Here is a 20,186-nt window from a genome sequence, read left to right as displayed (position 1 = left end):
TTGTTGTGATAACTGTCAACGTTTCATTTATCACATATAATAATAAATTTACTATTTCTAAGTGCTCGGAATTCAACAGCCTTCCTCCTTATAGATAAGCCCAAAATATAACTTGTACCTATTTCGTTTTCATTCCAGAAAGGCAGCATTTAATGGTGAACGGAACCCCCAAAAAGGTTGTTGTCAGTAGATTTCTAGGATTGTTTTATTCATAAATTTGAAAATTCAATAGGCTCATTTTTTAGTATTCATTTGGTCGATTTGAAGAGTTTCAGGTGGGAAATACGGACATGATAAATTAAAGTCATAAGTCAGGTATGTATACAGAAGAGGCTTGGGGGGGGGGGGGGTGGAATACGGCCATGATCGGGACAACCGTGCTTTTAGCTGTTCTGTTCCCATCGTTAAAATGAAAGGAAAATAGACGATGGCTCACACAGACCTAGGTTTTGATGAAAAAGTGAAAATGGAAACTTTGAAATTTTCATATTTGAAAAAAAAAAATCAAGAAACGCCAAAAAAACATACTTTTATTGAGTATAATATTTTCATTCATATGTGAATGTTTATTAAAATTATTTATTGTCTGCTTTACTTTCATTTCATCTTTGACAGGTTGTTTGCTGCGTGATTTTGTAACTCTTTTTTAAAGTTGTAACACTCAAAAATAATTTTTGAATTTAAACCGTAAAATTGCACCAGGGATTTAAAATTAAAGGGAATTAAATGTGAACATTTTCGGGTGGTTTTATTCTTCATGATATAGTTTAAGGGGTGTAAAGTCTCATTTCTTAACTCATTGAAGGGTTTTGATGGTATGGAATATTGCCAACAAAAATTTGTTTTGTGTCGTCCTCCTCCTCTCTTGAGACAATTTTTTGTTTTTAGTCTATAATTTCAGGAGGAAACCCAGAGCATATGGGTAAAATTTATAAGCTTAGATAACTATTAGATGCTTAGGTACTATTCCAACAGCTTAAACGTCGATGTAACGCATTAGGTCCTGGAAATGTATGTAGAGGATCTTTATTCTTTTTTTAGATACTATTATTGCTGCTGATAACTCATCTCTGTACCATACTACCTTAAGCTAGCACAGCAGGGAACAGCTTTCTCAGTTTCTTACCAATAATTGCCTTAAGAATCGCTACTTAAGGGGAAGTCTTGACAGCTTCAGGTTTTAGCCCCATTTTACAGACTTTCTAGTTGCGTATCTGCTGCTTTGAATAAACCCTAGAAGGTACTCATTGAAAGCACAAGATGACCGCGGCTTTCGGAATCAAACGGAAGGAAAATGAACTTTTTATTGTCGTTCTTTGCTCTCTAATCCGTTTATTTATATTCAATCGTTCTATTCTAGGCATGTTGTTAGAAGCAATTGCTGGTGTAGTTGCTATAAATGATGCTGAAGTAATAGATGCCTCTGCGTTTCGTACATATGAGGAAAATGGCCAGAAAAAAGATCCCTTTGATTACTTCAATGATATGTTAGAACGAGGTAACTCAAGTCCCTTCCCCTTATTTCGACGTTGCTTCTTATTTTATTTAGCTTTGAATACTTTTTGCTTTTGTAATATTGCTTTGTTCTTATTGTCTACGAAAACCTGTTATTTACTGTAGTTTAACAATAGATGAAACAAAACTAAACTGCAATAAATTTTTTTTTTCAATTGGTATCGCATTGATTATTTGACATATTACCCTCATAGTCCTTCTTTTCCTTGCGCATGCGTATTGGCTATGCTTCTATTCATGGTTACTTCTTTTACTTGAATCTAAAAATAAGAGACTTGAAATAACAAATTTTCCTCAGTTATAACGTACAGCAACATTACTGCTTTCCAAGATTTTTTTTCTGATGATTAGTAGTCACAGACCACAAACGGTAGAACATAAAAATTTTGCACTATTTCGTGATATGGAGGTCGTGAAAAGGAAGAAAAGTGCTCCTCAAAATTAAAAAGAAGTGTGATTTTTGCAGCTTTTTATTTTTAGCCTAATTGCATAAATAAAAAAAAAAAGCAAAGTTTGACTGTTCTAGTTCTGAAATGTGATTCCTTGGTGATAATGTCGTGTAAACTCACATAGAAAATTGGAATTATCTGTTCATGAAAATTAGAATCAAACTGTTGCATTTGTTCCAGATTTTTTAAAAAATCTTGTAATCCCAAATTCTGATTTCTTTTTTAAAATAAGTTTTATTTTGAACTAATTATCTGAAATTTGCTTAGACCAAGAGAACGACCGAAATTTGTCTAGTTGTGATCCAACTAGCAGGAGGATATGATCCAACGACTTACTACTACTACTACTACTACTACTAACAATAACTCACTGCAACACCGACTTGCCTGAAGCCAACACAGCTGCGTACGCTGCCCCTCCACTCTAAATTATCCGAAACTTCCCTCTTTACCTCCTTCCATGAAGAAAAAATTCCTATAAATTGTTTCTTATTACCTCTTCTCACTCTATTCAGGAACGACCTGCTTTTCGTCTGGTCCCCGATAGATGCCCAAAAAGCTCAGTTTATGGTAAGCTGTCATCCGTAAAACGTATCGTAGCAATCTCAAACTGTCTTTGAATAGCTTTAGAAGGTGGTATTGAAGCACATTTTTTGTACAGCTTTTTGTTTTTTATTTTATACGGTCGGTTAAAAGGGTAACTAAAACTAGCCTTTTAGTGGTCCTCAGCTAAACCGGCTTCTTTTTCAATAAAAGATCCCTAAATCCTTGTCATTTTGATGTCTACAGAAAAAGGGGTATCGGAATTTAAAAAAAAGAGGGCGACAATGATGCTAAATTCTTCCCATATGCCTTTTAGGGTCTGGGTCTGATCTTATCCACTTTGAATTGTTTTCACTAGAACATCGCCCAAAAATGATTTTGGAGATCAAGATAGGTTGATGAGAAGCAACAGTGACTGTCCCAATTGTATTTTTTTGGGAGATTTCGTACCCGTTCCTATCTTCCCGGGGGAGGGGGGCAATAAAAGGATTACTAGTCCCAATAAAGGCTGCTGAGATTGAAGTGCCAGGATCATATTTGTGCCTTTTTAAGTTTTGCGCCTTATTTGGTCCCATGGTGAGAAAAGGGGCTTAGAAGTATCTTGTTACCAACTTATTTACTAGGTGAGTGAGTGGAATTCATTGAACCGAACTTAGCGTTCCTGGTTCCTGGGTGTCCATGCTTAATCTGAGGTCTGTAATGGTGGCTAAGTGGAATTTATTCGTTCAACCTAACCTGGCCACTAGCAATGGTTGGGGTTTTGGGTTTCCATGCTCAATCTTTAGTCTCTAGAGGTTGGTAAGTGGAATTTTCATGGATTAAATGAAATTACTTGAACCAAACCTAGCCACTAGCAACGGACCTTGTTTTGGGTGTCCATGCTCAATCTGAGGCGTGTTGAATTAGGTGAGTGTAATTCATTCATTGAACCCACCCTGGTCACTAGCGATCGTGTGGTTTTTGGTGATCATGCTCATTTTTTAGTGTCCAGAGGTGGGTAAGTGGAATTTATTGAATCAAATCTTGGATTGAATGAAATTACTTGAATCAAACCTAGCAACTAGTAACGGTCATGGTTTTGGGTGTCCATGCTTAATCCGACGTCTCTAAGGGTAGGCAAGTGTAATTCATTCATTGAGCCCCACCTGGCCACTAGAAATAGTCGTGGTTTTGGTTATCCTTGCTCAATCTTTGGTCTCTAACAGTGGGAAGGAAAATTCATTCAAACCCGGCCATTAGTAACGGTTATGGTGGTTTTTGGTACAGTTTCGGCCATGGTCAATGCGAGATCTCTAAGGAAGGGGCTACATTTTATCAAATATGCTAGGATTTATCTGATGAATGAGTTTATCAAAGCCTACTACAGACATTTAATATTCTGTGTTTATTTAAAAACTCCAAAGGAATACTTTGTGGATTTCATTTTGATTCTTTCTTTTCTGGAGCGGAGGGGGAGGTCAAAATGTATAATTTTTAAAGCACACCAAACTTTATTTGTTTGCTGTATTTATTGTGTAATGATAGACTTACTACGCATGGAAAGATCTGACTCAAAATCAGATTCATCATAGATGGCATGTACTGTAGTATATAGTATTGGTTATATTATTTAGGACGCGATTTGTAGATCGGATGACAGGGACTTGGCTTATGTAAGTCGTTAATAAAGCAAACTAACGAAGTTGGCTTGATGAAAATTTAACGAACGTCACCTTTATACATACAGAACATTGAAACGAACAACTTTTGCAGCTGTAACTGACTTGAGGGTTTTGCTAGAAGGCGGATGTTTACCTAAGGTCGGAAAAAAAGTCAAAGTTGGCATACAAATTAAGTAGTTTTATAAGACTAAACAAACACTTTTATTTTATTACAGTATATGAAAAGTATTTTTATTAAATAATACTTAGTTAAAACAATTATGAAATTACATATAATTATTATTATTGCGATCAGGTGCTAATATAATATATAATTTAGTACATACAACTTTAACCATATAACTTCCTAATTCTAATTTTAGCTATAATATTTTTTGTTCTATTTTCTGCTAATTATATACTAATTGTAAATATAATTAACAAATAAATATACTGGGCAAATATACCTATTTTTATTAAAAGTAAAATCATACCTCGATAAAATTGAATCTTAAATTGATACAAAAAAGAAGTGTATCTTTTGTTACTATATCTTAAGTAGGCATCTATTTAATCTATCTTTACCGTGAATTAAAATCCCTTAGGCTTCAAGAAAATCGCTGAGCAAAATGAAATGTAGGTTGTATTTATTTGTTTCTTATCCATACAAAGGCAACAGCCAGCAAATTAGGCTCTGATAGACGTCTCTAGATGCGCACTCACGGGGAGGGGGAGGCTAAAGGAGCTTTAGGCCGCCCTAAAAATTACTTTCTGTTTTTAAATTTTATTTAATCTGCTCGATTTTATCATTCATTCCTTAGTACCTACTCAAAACTTGCATTTAAAGAGCTAAAATAAAGTAATGCCTTAAAATACCGTTTCCTTTAAGGGATTTTTTAAGTTTTCCGTTGGTTGGCCCGGAGACCGGTCAGCATCCCCTCATAATTATTTTTGAGTGCGTCACTGGACGTCTCGTCATAGTTTCCAATATTTTTGTGTCAGCAAATGTGACTTTTTACAGCAAATTGACCTCTGTTAAATCAGGTAAAAAAAACACATACATATAAAATCATTTCAATTCACTATAATAAGAAAGAAAGAAAAAAGTAAAAGAGAAAAATATAGTAATAATAATACCACAGGGGTAGCAACTACATTCCATGTCTATGCTGTGGGGTCACACTCACCAACCAACAAACAATTACATCTTAATTTAAATCAATACTCCTCCAAAACAAACAAAACTAAAATCCATACCGATTTAAAAAAAATTTCTTTCAAATTTCCCTTATTCATATCATTTTCCGAATTATTCCATTATTTTATACCCCTCATTATTGAAAACGTGGACCTGGCAGAGACAAAGAGGCTGCTTCCTCATCAACGCCCCGCTCTTTACGCTAAAGTTTGACTCTTTCTCTCAATTCTTCTTTTTAAAACAGTAAAAAACTTTAGCGTAAAGAGCGGGGCGTTGATGAGGAAGCAGCCTCTTTCATATACGAAGTAATTTCTGTGCGTTTTAAGTTTTAATGTCGCTCCTTACTTTCAGTTAAAAAAACTCGTTTTTTTTAATTAATTTCTGAACGTTTTTGAATCAATGCATGTTTTGATTTTGGCTCTCCGCAGAGGAATAATCAAAACGAAATTTGCATATTTTTTGGGGGGCTAAATGGCTTTCTCATAATTTTGATCGAATGATTTTGAGAAAAAAAGAGCGGGGGGGAAGCCTAGTTGCCCTCCGATTTTTTGGTTAATTAAAAAGGCAACTAGAACTTTTAATTTTGTACGAATCTTTTTATTGGTAAAAGATTTACGTAACTTATAAATTAGCTTACGTAAAGAACTTTTGTATTCTCATGTCTTTATTACATATATGAGGGGATTCGCCCCATCGTCAGTACCTCGCTCCTTACACTAAAGCTTAAATTTTATCCCAATTCATTAAGAATGACCCCTGAATCACAAAAGCCGTAGAATAAATAGTTGAAATTACTAAAAATACTTTAGCGTAAAGAGCTAGGTATCATAAGGAGGTGAGCCCCTTATATGGGTAATAATTTCTGTTTGTTTTAAGTTTTATTGCTGTTCCTTACTTCCAGCTGAAAACGCTTTTTCACATTTATTATTTAATTTTTTTTAAATAATGCTAGTAAATCCTGCTCTCCCTTCATGGAAGTTTTCTTCTCCCATGACAAATTCTCGATGGAAAGTTCTCCCAGCATATCCCCTCTTCTCAACCCCTCCCCCCAACCAAAAAAATCCTCCTGAAAACGCCTGTATACTTCCCAATAACCATTACTATATGTAAGCACAGGTCAAAGTTTGTAACTTGTTGCCCCTCCCACGGGGATTGTGGGGGAGTAAGTCGTCCCCAAAGACATAGTTATAAGGTTTTTCGACTACGCTGAATAAAATGGCTATCTCAGAATTTTGATCCGTTGACTTTGGGAAAATAATTAGCGTGGGAGGGGGCCTAGGTGCCCTCCAATTTTTTTGGTCACTTAAAAAGGGCACTAGAACTTTTCATTTCCGTTAGAATAAGCCCTCTTGCAACATTCTAGGACAACTGGGTCGATACGATCGCCCCTGGGAAAAAAAAAAAAAAAAAAAAAAAAAAAACAAATAAACACGCATCCGTGATCTGCCTTCTGGCAAAAAATGCAAAATTCCACATTTTTGTAGATAGGAGCTCGAAACTTCTACAATAGGGTTCTCTGATACGCTGAATCTGATGGTGTGATTTTCGTTAAGATTCTATGACTTTTAGGGGGTGTTTCCCCCTATTTTCTAAAATAACGCAAATTTTCTCAGACTCGTAACTTTTGATGGGTGAGACTAAACTTGATGAAACTTATATATTTAAAACCAGCATTAAAATGCGATTCTTTTGATATAGCCATTGGTATCAAAATTCCATTTTTTAGAGTTTTGGTTACTATTGAGCCGGGTTGCTCCTTACTACAGTTCGTTACCACGAACTGTTTGATTAACTAAAAAAATAATTTATCTTATTCTCGCTCTAATATCCCCCTCTTTAAGATTAAGTTTTTTAGTACCTTTAAAAAAAGCTTATTATTGTTCTAATTAAACGACCTTTGTGTTTCAAGAGTCGTTCTTAAAGAATTGGGACAAAATTTAAACTTCAGCGTAAAGAGCAAGGTCTTGAGGAGGGAACAACCCCTTTAACGTAATAACTTCTGTCCGTTTAAGTTTTGATTTTGCTCCTTACTTTCAGTTGAAGAAACTTTTTTCTAAATTTAAATTCCGATTGCTTTTAAATAACTTTGGAAATCTGCCCCCCCCTCCATGAAAAATTCCTTAAATTTCTTTTACCTACGGAAAAATTAAACCATTGAAAGTTGTTTTCACGTAAAATACCCCCCCCCACCCTGAGCTCTCCAGGAAAATTCCTTTTAAGACAATTCCATTCTAGCTGAAAATTCCACCCAGAAAATTTCTTGTGAATTATTTCGGGTAAAAGATTTTTCATAGCGCACTTTCATTTGAAGAAGACTTAAATTTCTGATTGTTTTTAAAATCATGCCGGTAATCCTACCTCGGTGGTAAAGTGTCCAAGCAAAAAGGCAGCAAAAGGGTATGTTCCAGCAAATGGTTTTTTTGGGGGAGGGGTACAGAAGAAACTTCAAAAACGCATCAAAAATGTGAAATTGGTATCTACTTACTTACGATGTCTGGGAATATTTCTGGTAGTCGCTGGTATTATGAAAGTAAAGAATAACACTAAACCCCAAAATGTGCAGAATTTACTCCGTACAGGAGGAGGACTGTCCCTTCCTCGTTCACACATCCATCTCTAGGTCACAGAAACTTCGGAGCGTGCCCATTGGATCAGAAATTAAGAGTTCTAGTTCCTTTTTTTTTAGTCGAGAGGGATTGGAGACCAACCAGCCGCGTGGGTGCGGTATTTTCTTGGGTGGGGTTCCGCGGAGGGATGTTTTCCGTGGTAAGTATTTTCTGCGCGGGAGGGGAGGTGGGGTATTTTCCAGGGAATTAACGCCAGCCACCGAAAAAGGACAAGTCAAGACAAAAAAAAAGACCGCTAAGATGCGTCAAACGAGGCATGTTCAATGCTGATAAAAACCAGAAAAGAACCAAATCGTCTAACAATAAGAAAAAAAGACAGCATCTCATCAAGTGAAGAACAGAACGGGAAAATCAGAGTTGTTCGTCAGTAAAACTAAAAGTAATTAAAATCTAACCTGCATAAGGCTGGACTCTTATTAGCTGGATGCGGTTGGAGTAACTTAAACACATTTTTTTTGCGGGTGGAAGGGAGAGGGGGGTCAGTTGTTTTTGGTTATCCTTTAAAATAAATATTGCTTCTAGTTTTCTTATCTCTTCTTGCACTTTTCTTGTTGTTCATTCTTCCGGCTTCGTATTGCTTTCATTATTATTCTTTTGTTTTACTAATATAAATGAACAAATAAATCTTAAAACAAGTACAGCTAAAATTGAATATGCAAGTCAAGCTTAAAACAAACAAAAATATTTTACTATTGTAGCATTAATCAAACCCAAAACGAACAGGAATTAAATAAATAATCAAAGCAAACAAACATGCAACATGCACTAATATAAATGAATCAATAAATCTTAAAACGAATAAAGATTTAATTAAAATGCGAATCAAGATTGAAACGAACAAAAATCACTACACAGAAGAGTATGGGTACTGCCTCCTTCCCCGACTGTAAAAGGCTAAAACCTACGGCGTCATTGGCGCTTTACTGAAAATGAATTATATTAAAAAAAAAATTTCGTGCTTATTACAACATTGAAAATAAAAACTACATTACAGTAAAATTAAATGTTGAAATGATAGTCTCTTCAGCAGCTGATATCATTATATACCAAATATTTAGTTTAATCTTATTTCTTCCCAAAACCGTTCACGACAAATTCAGTTTTACTACAAACAAGAATTTTGCTAATGCCTTTTTCCCTAACTGTAAAAATCTAACGCCTACTGTGTCATTGGCGCTTCACTGAAAGCGAATTATATTACAAATGTTCTCTTTTCCAGTTATTACAGCATTGAAATGAAAATAAAAATTACACTATTCAAATTCTACTTATTCAATTTTATTTATTATAGAAAAGAATTCTACTTTGTCAATTTTATTTATATAAATATATCAAAACCTTTAGCCTCCTTATAGTATATTAAACGCTAAATGTATATTAAATGCGTTGAATACCTTGTGGCTATTAAATGTTTCTTTTTTTACTATAAAATATTACATTCAGATGCCTAATGGTAATTTTTTTTTTAGCCCATTACGCCACTGCAGGTGTGGGTAGGTTCCAACAGACAACAAGCTGACCATGATCCATGAAATCAGGTTCCACCCGGGTTTTTGGCCTGTTGTAAGAATGGGTTCTGACTATAACTGAAATACCATACCGGCGTCACTATAACGCAGCATTACGAAGCAGACCTAGGAAAATGCATAACAACTCTGATTGATTTATTTAAATTTAAATTAAATGTCTAGGTTTGTTTAGATCCAATCTAAATGAAAGAAGATAAAATTTTCACAAATTTAACTATTTTTCTTTGTTGGGTAGTGTGAATAATTTCCTAGAGTACACTTTCTGTACTAGAGTATTTCTGTTTTTATTTCATTTTCGTTTCAGTTGCGGGGAAAGGGATTCCATCCTCTATGATCAATCCTAAAACAAAAGCAAAAGCAGATGCTATTTAAACTGTACTGAATCGAAGTTTTTGGTAGATATTTGCGATTTTGGTGTTCTGTTTTTTTTTTTAGACAGATTCGTGAGTTTTCTCCCTCATCGAAAATCAATAAGTAAATAATTCTGGTCCTTGAGGTACGAACTAAATAGTACATTTGTTGAAATTGTTTTTTGACAAGGTTTGTGGTGTCCATTAAGAAGTGGCTTCTGAAATGTTTTTTTTTCTCTTGTTTTAGTGTATTTTTGCCTCCCCCTCGGACAATTCTTTTTACTTCTCAGGGTTGTCGTTAAACTGTAGTTGTTGTTTTTGTCATAATAAATTTTTCTCTTTTTGATAAGTTTTTATGCCTTTTGGGTCAATATAAAACCTACTAAAATAAGGTGTTTCTAAGTGTTCTAAAATATTCTTCTTCTTTTGTAGCTGGTATGCCTCGTGGAAGTGAGCACATGGCCATTAATGGAGCACTAGGAGAACCAATCGATAATAAAATAATGGTTGGCATGATTCACTACCAACGTCTTCGTCAAATGGTTGAAGACAAGCAACAGGTAATATGCACTGTGTGTGTACACATGTCTACTTATGTGTTAGTAGATATGTAACATACCTACATCTACATTCACATAGCTACTTATGTGTACACATACCCATAACCTGGTATTTGCCTAAAGGCGAATGCTGCGTTCATTATCAAGGCACAAGTTTCTTCTGATATATATAGTTTCTCAACAAGGTTCCTTTTGTAAGTTGTTGCACTGAAAATACAAAAAAAAAAAAAAAAAAAAAAGTTAAATGTTATTGGACCCATTCAGGCGTGTCCATTCGTTGATCAAAAATCATGATATTTCTACGATTGTCTCTCAGAAAATGATCTAAACTTGCTTAAAGATTGGAAAATGGTCTTATTTTCAAGGATTATAACTTTCAATCTAAGAAAAATGTAAAGCTAACTTCAAAAGCACAATATGGTTGTTCAATAAAGAAGGTCAATAAAGTAGGAAAAGAAGTTCATCTAAAAATGGGATTAAGTGTGGAAGGTTTGAAACGGGTAATATCTATAAGGGGAAATTTTACGCCTCTTGGAGAACGAAGGAAATATTTAGGGAGAGCTAGATTGAGGGACGGTTCTTACAGTTGCCCAATGTGCGAAGAGATGGATGATTCTTTGTATTATTTTTAGGGGAATGTAAGGAATTGAGGGAGTTATAGGTGAAGATTTTTGGTAGGGAGGTCGGGGGGAGAATTGGATTTTCGAATTTTTGAAAAGTACGTGTCATTTAGATATAAATAATATTGGAAGGTTCGTCTGGAACTGCATGAAGCATCGTGAGAATTTTCTTGGATAATGAGTTCTACTGTTTTGCCAGTTTACCTTTTGGTGTTGTATTTTGTGCTTGTTTGCAAGAGGTTTGAACCTAAAAATTTCAAAAAAAAAACAACCCAAAAATTGGAATCTGGCATTAGACATCAATATTTCGGCATTCGACATCATAAATATTTTTCTGGGAAAAATATTTCCCAGAAATTTTGAAGAGATACAGAATTTCGTTCTCCGTTTGTCAGAGAGATAATCTAATGTTTTGGAGGATTACTACATAAAATTGTTCCGAATAAGTTTCATTTCCCAGCGAGGATAGTTTTGTTTTGACTCTATGTACAGTAAGAGGGAAAAAACTTATTTTTTCTTGTGAAACTACTGGAAATTTTACAAAAGTTTCGTCCCGTTTCATGATTTCCATGCCCAGGAAAACTTTTGAGTTTGCATCTTTTATCACCTTGGAGCTAAAAACCGCCGACCGCGAGAAAAAAGCAGCTGCGAAAGCAGTAGTATTGCTCTGCAAAGTAAAAGAGACCCATATCGCTATTTATCAAGTGTACTCTGACGCCAGCGTAAGGTAATAGTCTAACTTAGTATATTTGACTGCTATTGTAAAAAAAAATTTATTTTCTTAACTCGCATCTTAAAGTCTTCATCATTTCGTAACCTTTAGAAATCAGATGGACCACATACTCTGGTCTTAACTTTTAGCTGAACACTTGTGGTCTTACTCTTACCATCACACCCTTACTCCCTACAAGGACAACTGGTAAAATAAATAGATAGATGTCAATTGATAAATTCATTTTGCAATAAATTTAGATAATAAAACTATATCTATCATTGTGCAACAAAAAAAAACAACAAACATTTACATCAAATATCCAGTTCCCCCGCAAGGCTCTGTGGCCACTTTGCTAGATTAACTAGAAAGAACGTCGGTAGGAAATGCTAGGAAATTTTGCTTTAACAACAGAATATGCCATTTTGCACCCGGACATAGTCATTTATTTGTAATAATGTTATATTTACTCATATATCATTTCATTTTACTTTACTGCAATGACCCTCAAGTACTTTCCCTTTTGGATTTTTTTTTTTTGCATTATTTCTTTTTTCCTCAAAATTTTCATGTCAGCCTTAACCCATTAAAGCTAATAAATTTATTCTATATTCAGGGGAGACTTGCTGATAATTAGTTTAGGATGTAATTAACTCCTATTATTAGGGATTTACAATCTTTTTTGCATGAAACTAGATGAGTAAATACTGGGGTTTCCGAAAATGCGTAAACCATCTATTGATTAGAAATAATAAAAACAAAATGGTCAAAAATAGATCTACCAATCTACGACGCTTGAAAGAATATTTTGTTTATGAGAGGAGGAAGCCTGTATTTGACAAAATAGCAAAGAACCAGTGGATATTTTTAGCATTTTACTTCTTGTTCATTACTATATCAAGCTTTGATTTTTGTTTTATTTCCGATTAAACTATAAAAGACTCTTTTCTTGTTACTCTTTAAATTTCTTTTCTTTTTAAGGCTCGTACTAGAAAAGGGTATGATCGATTCACATGGCAACCTCAGCATGGACGAGAACTGGGAGGAGGACTTCGTTACGGTGAAATGGAAAGAGATACTTTACTAGCTCATGGAACATCGGATCTTCTCATAGACAGAACAATGTATCAGTCTGATTTAACTCTGGTAGGTTGGATTTTTGATATTAGTCGGAGTTGTCAAACACCTTTGGTCCTCATTTTTATAGATTATGAGTGAGCGTTCGATTTTGTTGATAGAAGAGCTTTACCGAAGGTAGAGCTCTTCCTTGTATGGTATACCATGCAACTACATTAAAGTGATTAGTCCTATGTACGAGAATAACACTGCTATGGGCCCCAGGCGGCTTGGTGCTGCGGTGAGTTGTTATTAGTAGTAGTAGTGAATGAACACAGAATTTAAACTAGAGCCGGAAGGGCATAAAAAACGAAACCCTTTCTTTCAGAGTCTAGAGAGTGCACGTACGCAAGAGACAAGCTGGCTTTCTCACAGAATATACAGTGTTTCCTCGTCAAGTATTTTAAATTTGTAACACGTGGATACTGAAAGAAGAAACATTGTTAAGACAAACTTTGATCATGCATATCGAGTGGGATTGAGTAACATTTAACCTACATGGCTGCTTAAGTATTTTTACTAATTTTGTGCGAAAATATTTAGTTATTGAGTCAAAGTTCTATAATTTAGGATGACAAAATCTAAACAATTATTAACCTAAAATGAATTCCTAATTTGGAAGTTGGCGTGACATGTGCCCAGACTGAGTTATTATAGTCAAAATGATTTTAAAAAAAATCTCAGTTTTGTTGTTACAAAAACAAAGAAAATCGGACGTCACAAACCATTAAAGCCAGGTTTATTTCTCCTTTTTATGTCCGATAATGAGGTTCCCTTCATCCTATCACTGTCTATGGGTCTAGGTATTTACCTTCCCCCTTCCAGAAAATACCTCTCGCGGAAAATACCTCCTCCCGGAAAATACTCCCCCGCTGAAAATACCCACTCATGAAAAATACCTCAATGGAAAATGCAAAAACTATCATTTTGGTGTGCTCATTGAAGTAACTCTTTTAGTGTCAGTGACCTATGTTAATCTGCGGCTTAAATTTTAGTTTATTTGTATTGGAGTTTGTTATTTGTTTATTTGTGCTTCTGCTCTTGTATAATTTTCGGTTATGGTCATTTTGTATAGGAGGGATTGTCGTAGAAACTTAATAAGACCAATTTCGATCTTATCGTCAAAGCTGCACCTTTTGCGAGTCTAGTGATTGGGAGACAACAGACCTCAATCCCATTCCTTGTTTTCCTGTGAGACATAGTAGCAGGTGTTCAAAACAGCTATGACGCATGTGGCAGTTGTTTCAACACCACATGGTATTTTGTTGCCAATTCTCATGTTGGACTGCAAGTACCCGTCGTGAATTACTATTTTGAATATATTACAACCTTATTTTTATAAGTTATACTGCTAGAAATTATACCAATCTTGGACCGTTAAAAACATGCTTTTGTATGTAGTTGTACCTCATCACCACGTGAATGTCTACTGGAGTGTAGTAAGTTTCAAGGTCTACTTCTTGCTGTTAGTATACGAGTTCGCTTTGTTGAGCTTCAATTTTGTTACCCATTTGGGATCAAGAATTATTTCCTGAATAACTATTGGTTGTTCATGGCTGCTCTTTTCCTGGACCTTAGAAATCCTACCAGAAATCTAAAAAATGATCCTTTTTGGTTTCTAATCTGGTATCTTGTATTTTCAAAAATGGATAATTTTGATAGTTAATAAAATGAAAGAATCTGAAAATGACTTTCTTTTTTATCTTCTATACAGAAAAAAATTTATTAGTGATAACGTTTTTGCACTCTTTTGAATTGAGTCGATTGCAGCAAAATTTTACTACTCTATTCTTTTTGAAGTTTTGCAAAATTCATGAATATGATGTGGTAAACTTCATAAAACTTGTCAAGTGTATCTTATTGGTAACAAAATAACTTGTCAAGGAAGCAGAATCTGTTAAATGGGAAGATTAAAAGACGGGACTAATTATAGTTAAAAATTAGCATATAACGCAGTATAACAAGTGAAGGCAATTCTAGCCACAGACGTTTTGGCGACAATTTTTGCTGTTGCGGGATCTCCGGAGTGATTTTTGCCAGAATTGGAGGTTTCTGCAAAGATTAGAACAGGAGTTCACCACAAAGTTGGCTTGGAGTTTCATTTGGAATGGGTTTTATTGCTTGGTATATTATCAAATGTAATACAACCATCAGGTATTATAGAACAGGCAGTAGAGATCGAAAATCTCCGACTTGATCAAAATGACTTTCAAGCAGATTATTGATATTGCATTCCCTTTGGAGTATTTTAAGGGGGATATTTGGATTGTTCATACAAGTGATACAAGTATTGACTTGTATTTTCAATACAAGTGATACTTGTATTGACAATATAAGTCAATACAAGTTAATTTTACCATAGCTAGTTTGTGCAGCGCACCGTAGCTAGTTTGTTTAGATTATTAGTCTCAAATGAATTTTTAAGTAACAAAAGAGGCATTGTTTCGATTAAGTGCTGATGAATTGGAATGACCCTCAGTTTTATGGAATTTTCAATTTATCAATTTCCATAATATCCTCAGTTATTGGACTAATTCCGTTCTTCGGTACTATTTCTAACATTTTTTTTCTTTCGACAGGCCTTCTATTGTTCTACCTGTGGCTGTGTATTTTCAAATAGTTACTGTTGGCAATGTGGAGCTGAGAGTCAAGTTACTAAAGTTCTTGTCCCAGCTGCTTTCATGAGAATGCTCCAAATGCAAGAAAGCGTTGGCCTTCAGTTAGTATTTCGTGAATAAATACTAGCAGTTGACCTGCCTCCGATTTTTTTCTTTTTATTGATTCTTTTCCGTTAGGATGCATTGGAGCTGATATTATAGTATACATTATAGTCATATTAGTCACATCCCAGTACACACTATAGTCCTACCTGTTGATGAAAAATAGCACGTCTGTTTTTCCTTGATTTTAGCGTCACATCTATACTAAAGTGGAAAATCAAAATGATGAGAAATTAGTTTGAAAAGCGTTTACATTATTGGTACTTTAATGTGTAATTTATTCATAAGTGTGACTATGGTGTGACCTGGGACCCATCTTATGAACCAGATTCAAGAAAATAATTATTCAAATATTAACTCAGGAAGTTGCATCATTGTCATTATCAACCAAATATGCCTAGTTGATAGACCTGGACCTTCTCTGGCAAGATGTAACTCGCCTTCCTCGTATTTGGTAAAAACTGCATCTTCATGTATAAAACTGTATTTTATGTCAAAATTGCATTTTTTTTTTTTAATATTATCTTTTTATGGTTGCAACGTCAGATGTAACCTAATTAAAAACTTTCAGAAAAAAGGCACTGATTATGGTGAATTCCTTTCAAAAAGCCTTCTTTCAAAATTCTACAAACACTGGCTCGGTAAGATAACCCTGGGGAAAAACAAGGAGACTAATCAATGGTGCCCGTACGATTCTTGATACTGGATTCATTCCGGATTCACTGCTGCTTGGGAGAAGGCGACCCACACTTTTAAAAATTATATATAACACAGAGCTTTTTCAACAGCGGTAAAGATACAACCAGCCCCATTTTGGGGGATGGTGTTTATAGAGATCCCTTTTCTTGTGGTTGTTTCTATGTTGGAAGAGTTCAACAACAATTCAAGATGAGGTTGTCAGAACATGGGTCCTTAAACGATGAAGCTATGCCAAAGAAGTTTTAATTCGGGCTTGACTAAACACGTCTATGACAACCAACACCAGTTCATTTTATTTGATAACAACTGCATTATTACAACCCTTAAAGGTATCATGCAAGGTTTCAGAGAGGCGATTGAAAAAAAACAAACATTCATCAAGGGCCGGCCTTAATAAAGAAAAGATTGATTTCATTTTAAAAACTTTTTTTTTTACTAATTATAAAAGACAGTAAATGTAGCAATTTCCTTTAAAATGAGCCATTAAACAGCTCTCTATGATGTTCAAGTGCCCGCTAGCTGCGGAGAAAAAAAAAGATGCCTTCGATGCAGAATACCGTGGTTACAACCACTTTTCATGTTTTCCAAGCCAATGGATTTTCCTTGTTAGACAAGCCAAGGGATTGTAAGTTTCTAATATAGGGGTTTCGGACAGGGCTTTTCCTCTTCAACGCCTTGCTTTTTACGCTAAAGTTTGACTCTTTCTCTTAACTAAACCTCTCAAAACAGTAAAAAACTTTAGCGTAAAGAGCGGGGCGTTGAAGACATTCTGGACGTTTTTTAATTAATTCATGTTTTGATCTTGGCTCTCCGGACATAAATAACTAAAACGAAATTTGCATATTAATTTATTTATTTTTTGGCTAAATGGCTTTCTCATAGTTTTAATTGCAAGATTTTTAGAAAAAAAGAGCGAGGGAGGAAGCCTAGTTGCCCTCCAATTTCTTGGTTACTTAAAAAGGCAACTAGAACTTTTAATTTTGTACGAACATTTTCATTAGTAAAAAATATACGTAATTTACGAATTAACGTACGTACCGAACTTCTATATTCGTATGTTTTTATTGCGTATATGAGGGGGTTCACCCCTCTTCGATACCTCGCTCTTTACACTAAAGCTTAAATTTTGTCCCAATTCCATAAGAATGACCCTTGAATCACAAAGGCCATAGAATAAATAGTTGAAATTACTAAAAATACTTTAGCTCTAAAGAGCAAGGTATTACGAGGAGGTAAACCCCTCATATGTGTAATAATTTCTTCTCGTTTTAAGTTTTAATGCTGCTCCTCACTTTCAGTAGAAAACAACTTTTCATATTTATTTTTTCATTGTTTTTTTTAAATAATGCTAGAAAATCCTGCACCCCCTTCATTGAAAGTCTCTTCCCCCATGAGAAGTTTTTCCATGGAAGATCCTCCCATGTAGCCCCCCCCCCCAACCTCAACTCTCCCCCCCCCCAAACCAAAAAAAATCCCCCTGAAAATGTCCGTACACTTCCCATTAACCATTACTATATGTAAACACAGGTCAAAGTTTGCAACTTGCAACCCCTTCCACGAGGACTGCGGGGGAGTAAGTCGTCCCCAAAGACATCGTTGTTAAGTTTTTCGACTATGGTGAATAAAATAGCTATCTCAGAATTTTGATCCGGTGACTTTGGGAAAAATGAGCGTGGGAGGGGGCCTAGTTGCCCTCCAATTTTTTGGATCCCTTAAAAAGGGCACTAAAACTTTTAATTTCCGTTAGAATGAGCCCTCTCACGACATTCTAGGACCACTGGGTCGATACGATCACCCTTGGGAAAAAAAAAACAAATAAACACGCATCCGTGATTTGTCTTCTGGCAAAAAATGCGAAATTCCACATTTTTGTATATAGGAGCTTGAAACTTCTACAATAAGGTTCTCTGATACGCTGAATCTGATGGTGTGATTTTCGTTAAGATTGTATGACTTTTAGGGGGTGTTTCCCCCTATTTTCTAAAATGAGGCAAATTTTCTCAGGCTCGTAACTTTTGATAGGTAAGACTAATCTTGATGAAAGTTATATATTTAAAATCAGCATTAAGATAGGATTTTTTTTTTATGTAACTATTGGTATCAAAATTCCATTTTTTTTAGAGTTTCGGTTACTATTGAGCCGGGTCGCTCCTTACTACAGTTCGTTACCACGAATTGTTTGATTAGCTTTAAAGAATGCTCTACATAAATTAAAAGATTGAAATGTCATTCAATATTGTATTTTTTATCCAGTTACCCTTGAATCTTTGCTTAGAGAGAGTTCGTTTTATTTTAATGTTTGCTTTAAGGTTTGGATTTATGGCACTAGTTATTTACCAAGTGACATATAGCGATCGCAAATTCTGTCGGTCTGTCCCGGTTTTGCTAGTTTGGGCACTTCCAGATAAGCTAGGACGATGAAATTAGGCAGGCGTATCAGGAACCAAACCAGATTACATTAGAAATAGTTTCCCCGATTCGACTATCTAGGGGGGGGGGAGTGGGGGTATAGTTAACTCGAAAAAATTAGAAAAATGAGGTATCATAATACGAACATGTGATCGGATCTTAATGAAATTTGATATTTAGAAGGATATCGTCCCTCAGAGCTCTTATTTTAAATCCGGACTGGATCCGGTGACATTGAGGGGAGTTGAAGGGAGAAATCTTGGAAAAGCTTAGAGTGGAGGGATCGGGATGAAACTTGGTGGGAAAAATAAGCACAAGTCCAATATACGTTACTGACCTAATCGGAACGGATCCGCTCTCTTTGAGGGAGTTAGTGGGGGGGGAAGGTTAATTTCGAAAAATTAGAAAAAATGAAGTATTTTTAGCTTGCGAAAGAGTGATCGGATCTAAATGAAATTTAATATTTAGAAGGACCTCGTATCTCAGATATCTTATTTAAAATCACGACCGGATCCAATGTCATTTGGGGAGTTGGGGGTGGAGAGGGAACCGGTAATCTTGAAAAACGCTTAGAGTGAGAGATCGGGATGAAACTTGGTGGGAAGAATAAGCAGACACGTGATGGACATAGCCGTGCCGGTTCCGTTATCTTTGGGGGAGTTGGGGGGGGGAAACCTAATTCGGAAAAATTGGAAAAAAGTGAGGTATTTTTACCTTACGAACGGGTGATTGGATCCCAATGAAATTTGATATTTAGAAGGACCTCGTGTCTCAGAGCTCTTATTTTTAATCCTGACCGGATGCAATGATATTTGAGGGAGTTGGAGGAGACCGGAAATCTTGGAATACGCTTAGAGTGGAGAGATCGTGATGATACTTGGTGAGAAGAATGAACACAAGTCTTAATTAAATTTGATATTTAGAAGAATCTTGTGCTCCAGAGCTCTTGTGTTAAATCCCGACCAGATCCAGTTACACTGGGGGGGAGTTTGAGGGGGAAATCGGAAATCTTGGAAGACGTGAAAATTGATGTATCTTTAATGGATGATCAGATCTCAATTAAACTTGATATATAGAAAGATCTTATGTCTCAGAACTCCATTTCCAATTCGAATCGGATCCGGGAACATAGTGGGTTGGAGGGGGAAAACAAATTTTGGAAACGGGAAATCTTGGAAACGCTTAGAGTGGAGAGATCGAGATGAGACTTTACGGGAGGAATAAGCACAAATTCTAGATACGTTACTAACATTACTGGACCGATTCCACTCTCTTTGGGGGAGTTGGGGTGATTTCCATTGCTTTGGCGAGTTCGGTGCTTTTGGACGTGCTAGGACGACGAAAACTGGTAGGCATGTCAGGGACCCGCACAAATTGACTATATAACAGTCGCTTTCCCGATTCGACCATCGGGGGGACTGGAGGGAGAGAAAAAATGGACAAAAATGAGGTATTATTACCTTACGAATGAGTAATCAGATCTTAATGAAATTTAATAA

General features: G+C 35.5%; 1 protein-coding gene across 2 annotated transcripts in view; it reads left to right on the top strand.

Annotated features, from left to right (window-relative positions):
* LOC136036121 (DNA-directed RNA polymerase I subunit rpa2-like) overlaps window positions 1-15,622 on the top strand; it is a 121,523-nt gene extending 105,901 nt beyond the window's left edge. For both annotated transcript variants that reach the window (XM_065718142.1, XM_065718151.1), the window contains exons 18-21: window positions 1,361-1,498; window positions 10,284-10,411; window positions 12,725-12,889; window positions 15,439-15,622. In XM_065718142.1, the coding sequence (XP_065574214.1) occupies window positions 1,361-1,498; window positions 10,284-10,411; window positions 12,725-12,889; window positions 15,439-15,597 (590 nt within the window). In that variant the 3' untranslated portion in view covers window positions 15,598-15,622. The remainder of the gene's footprint in view (window positions 1-1,360; window positions 1,499-10,283; window positions 10,412-12,724; window positions 12,890-15,438) is intronic.
* The last annotated feature ends 4,564 nt before the right edge of the window (window positions 15,623-20,186 follow it).

The sequence above is a fragment of the Artemia franciscana genome, chromosome 2, assembly GCF_032884065.1.
Source record: "Artemia franciscana chromosome 2, ASM3288406v1, whole genome shotgun sequence".
Taxonomy (NCBI): Eukaryota; Metazoa; Arthropoda; class Branchiopoda; order Anostraca; family Artemiidae; genus Artemia; species Artemia franciscana.
This window is presented reverse-complemented; position numbering and strand designations above follow the sequence as displayed.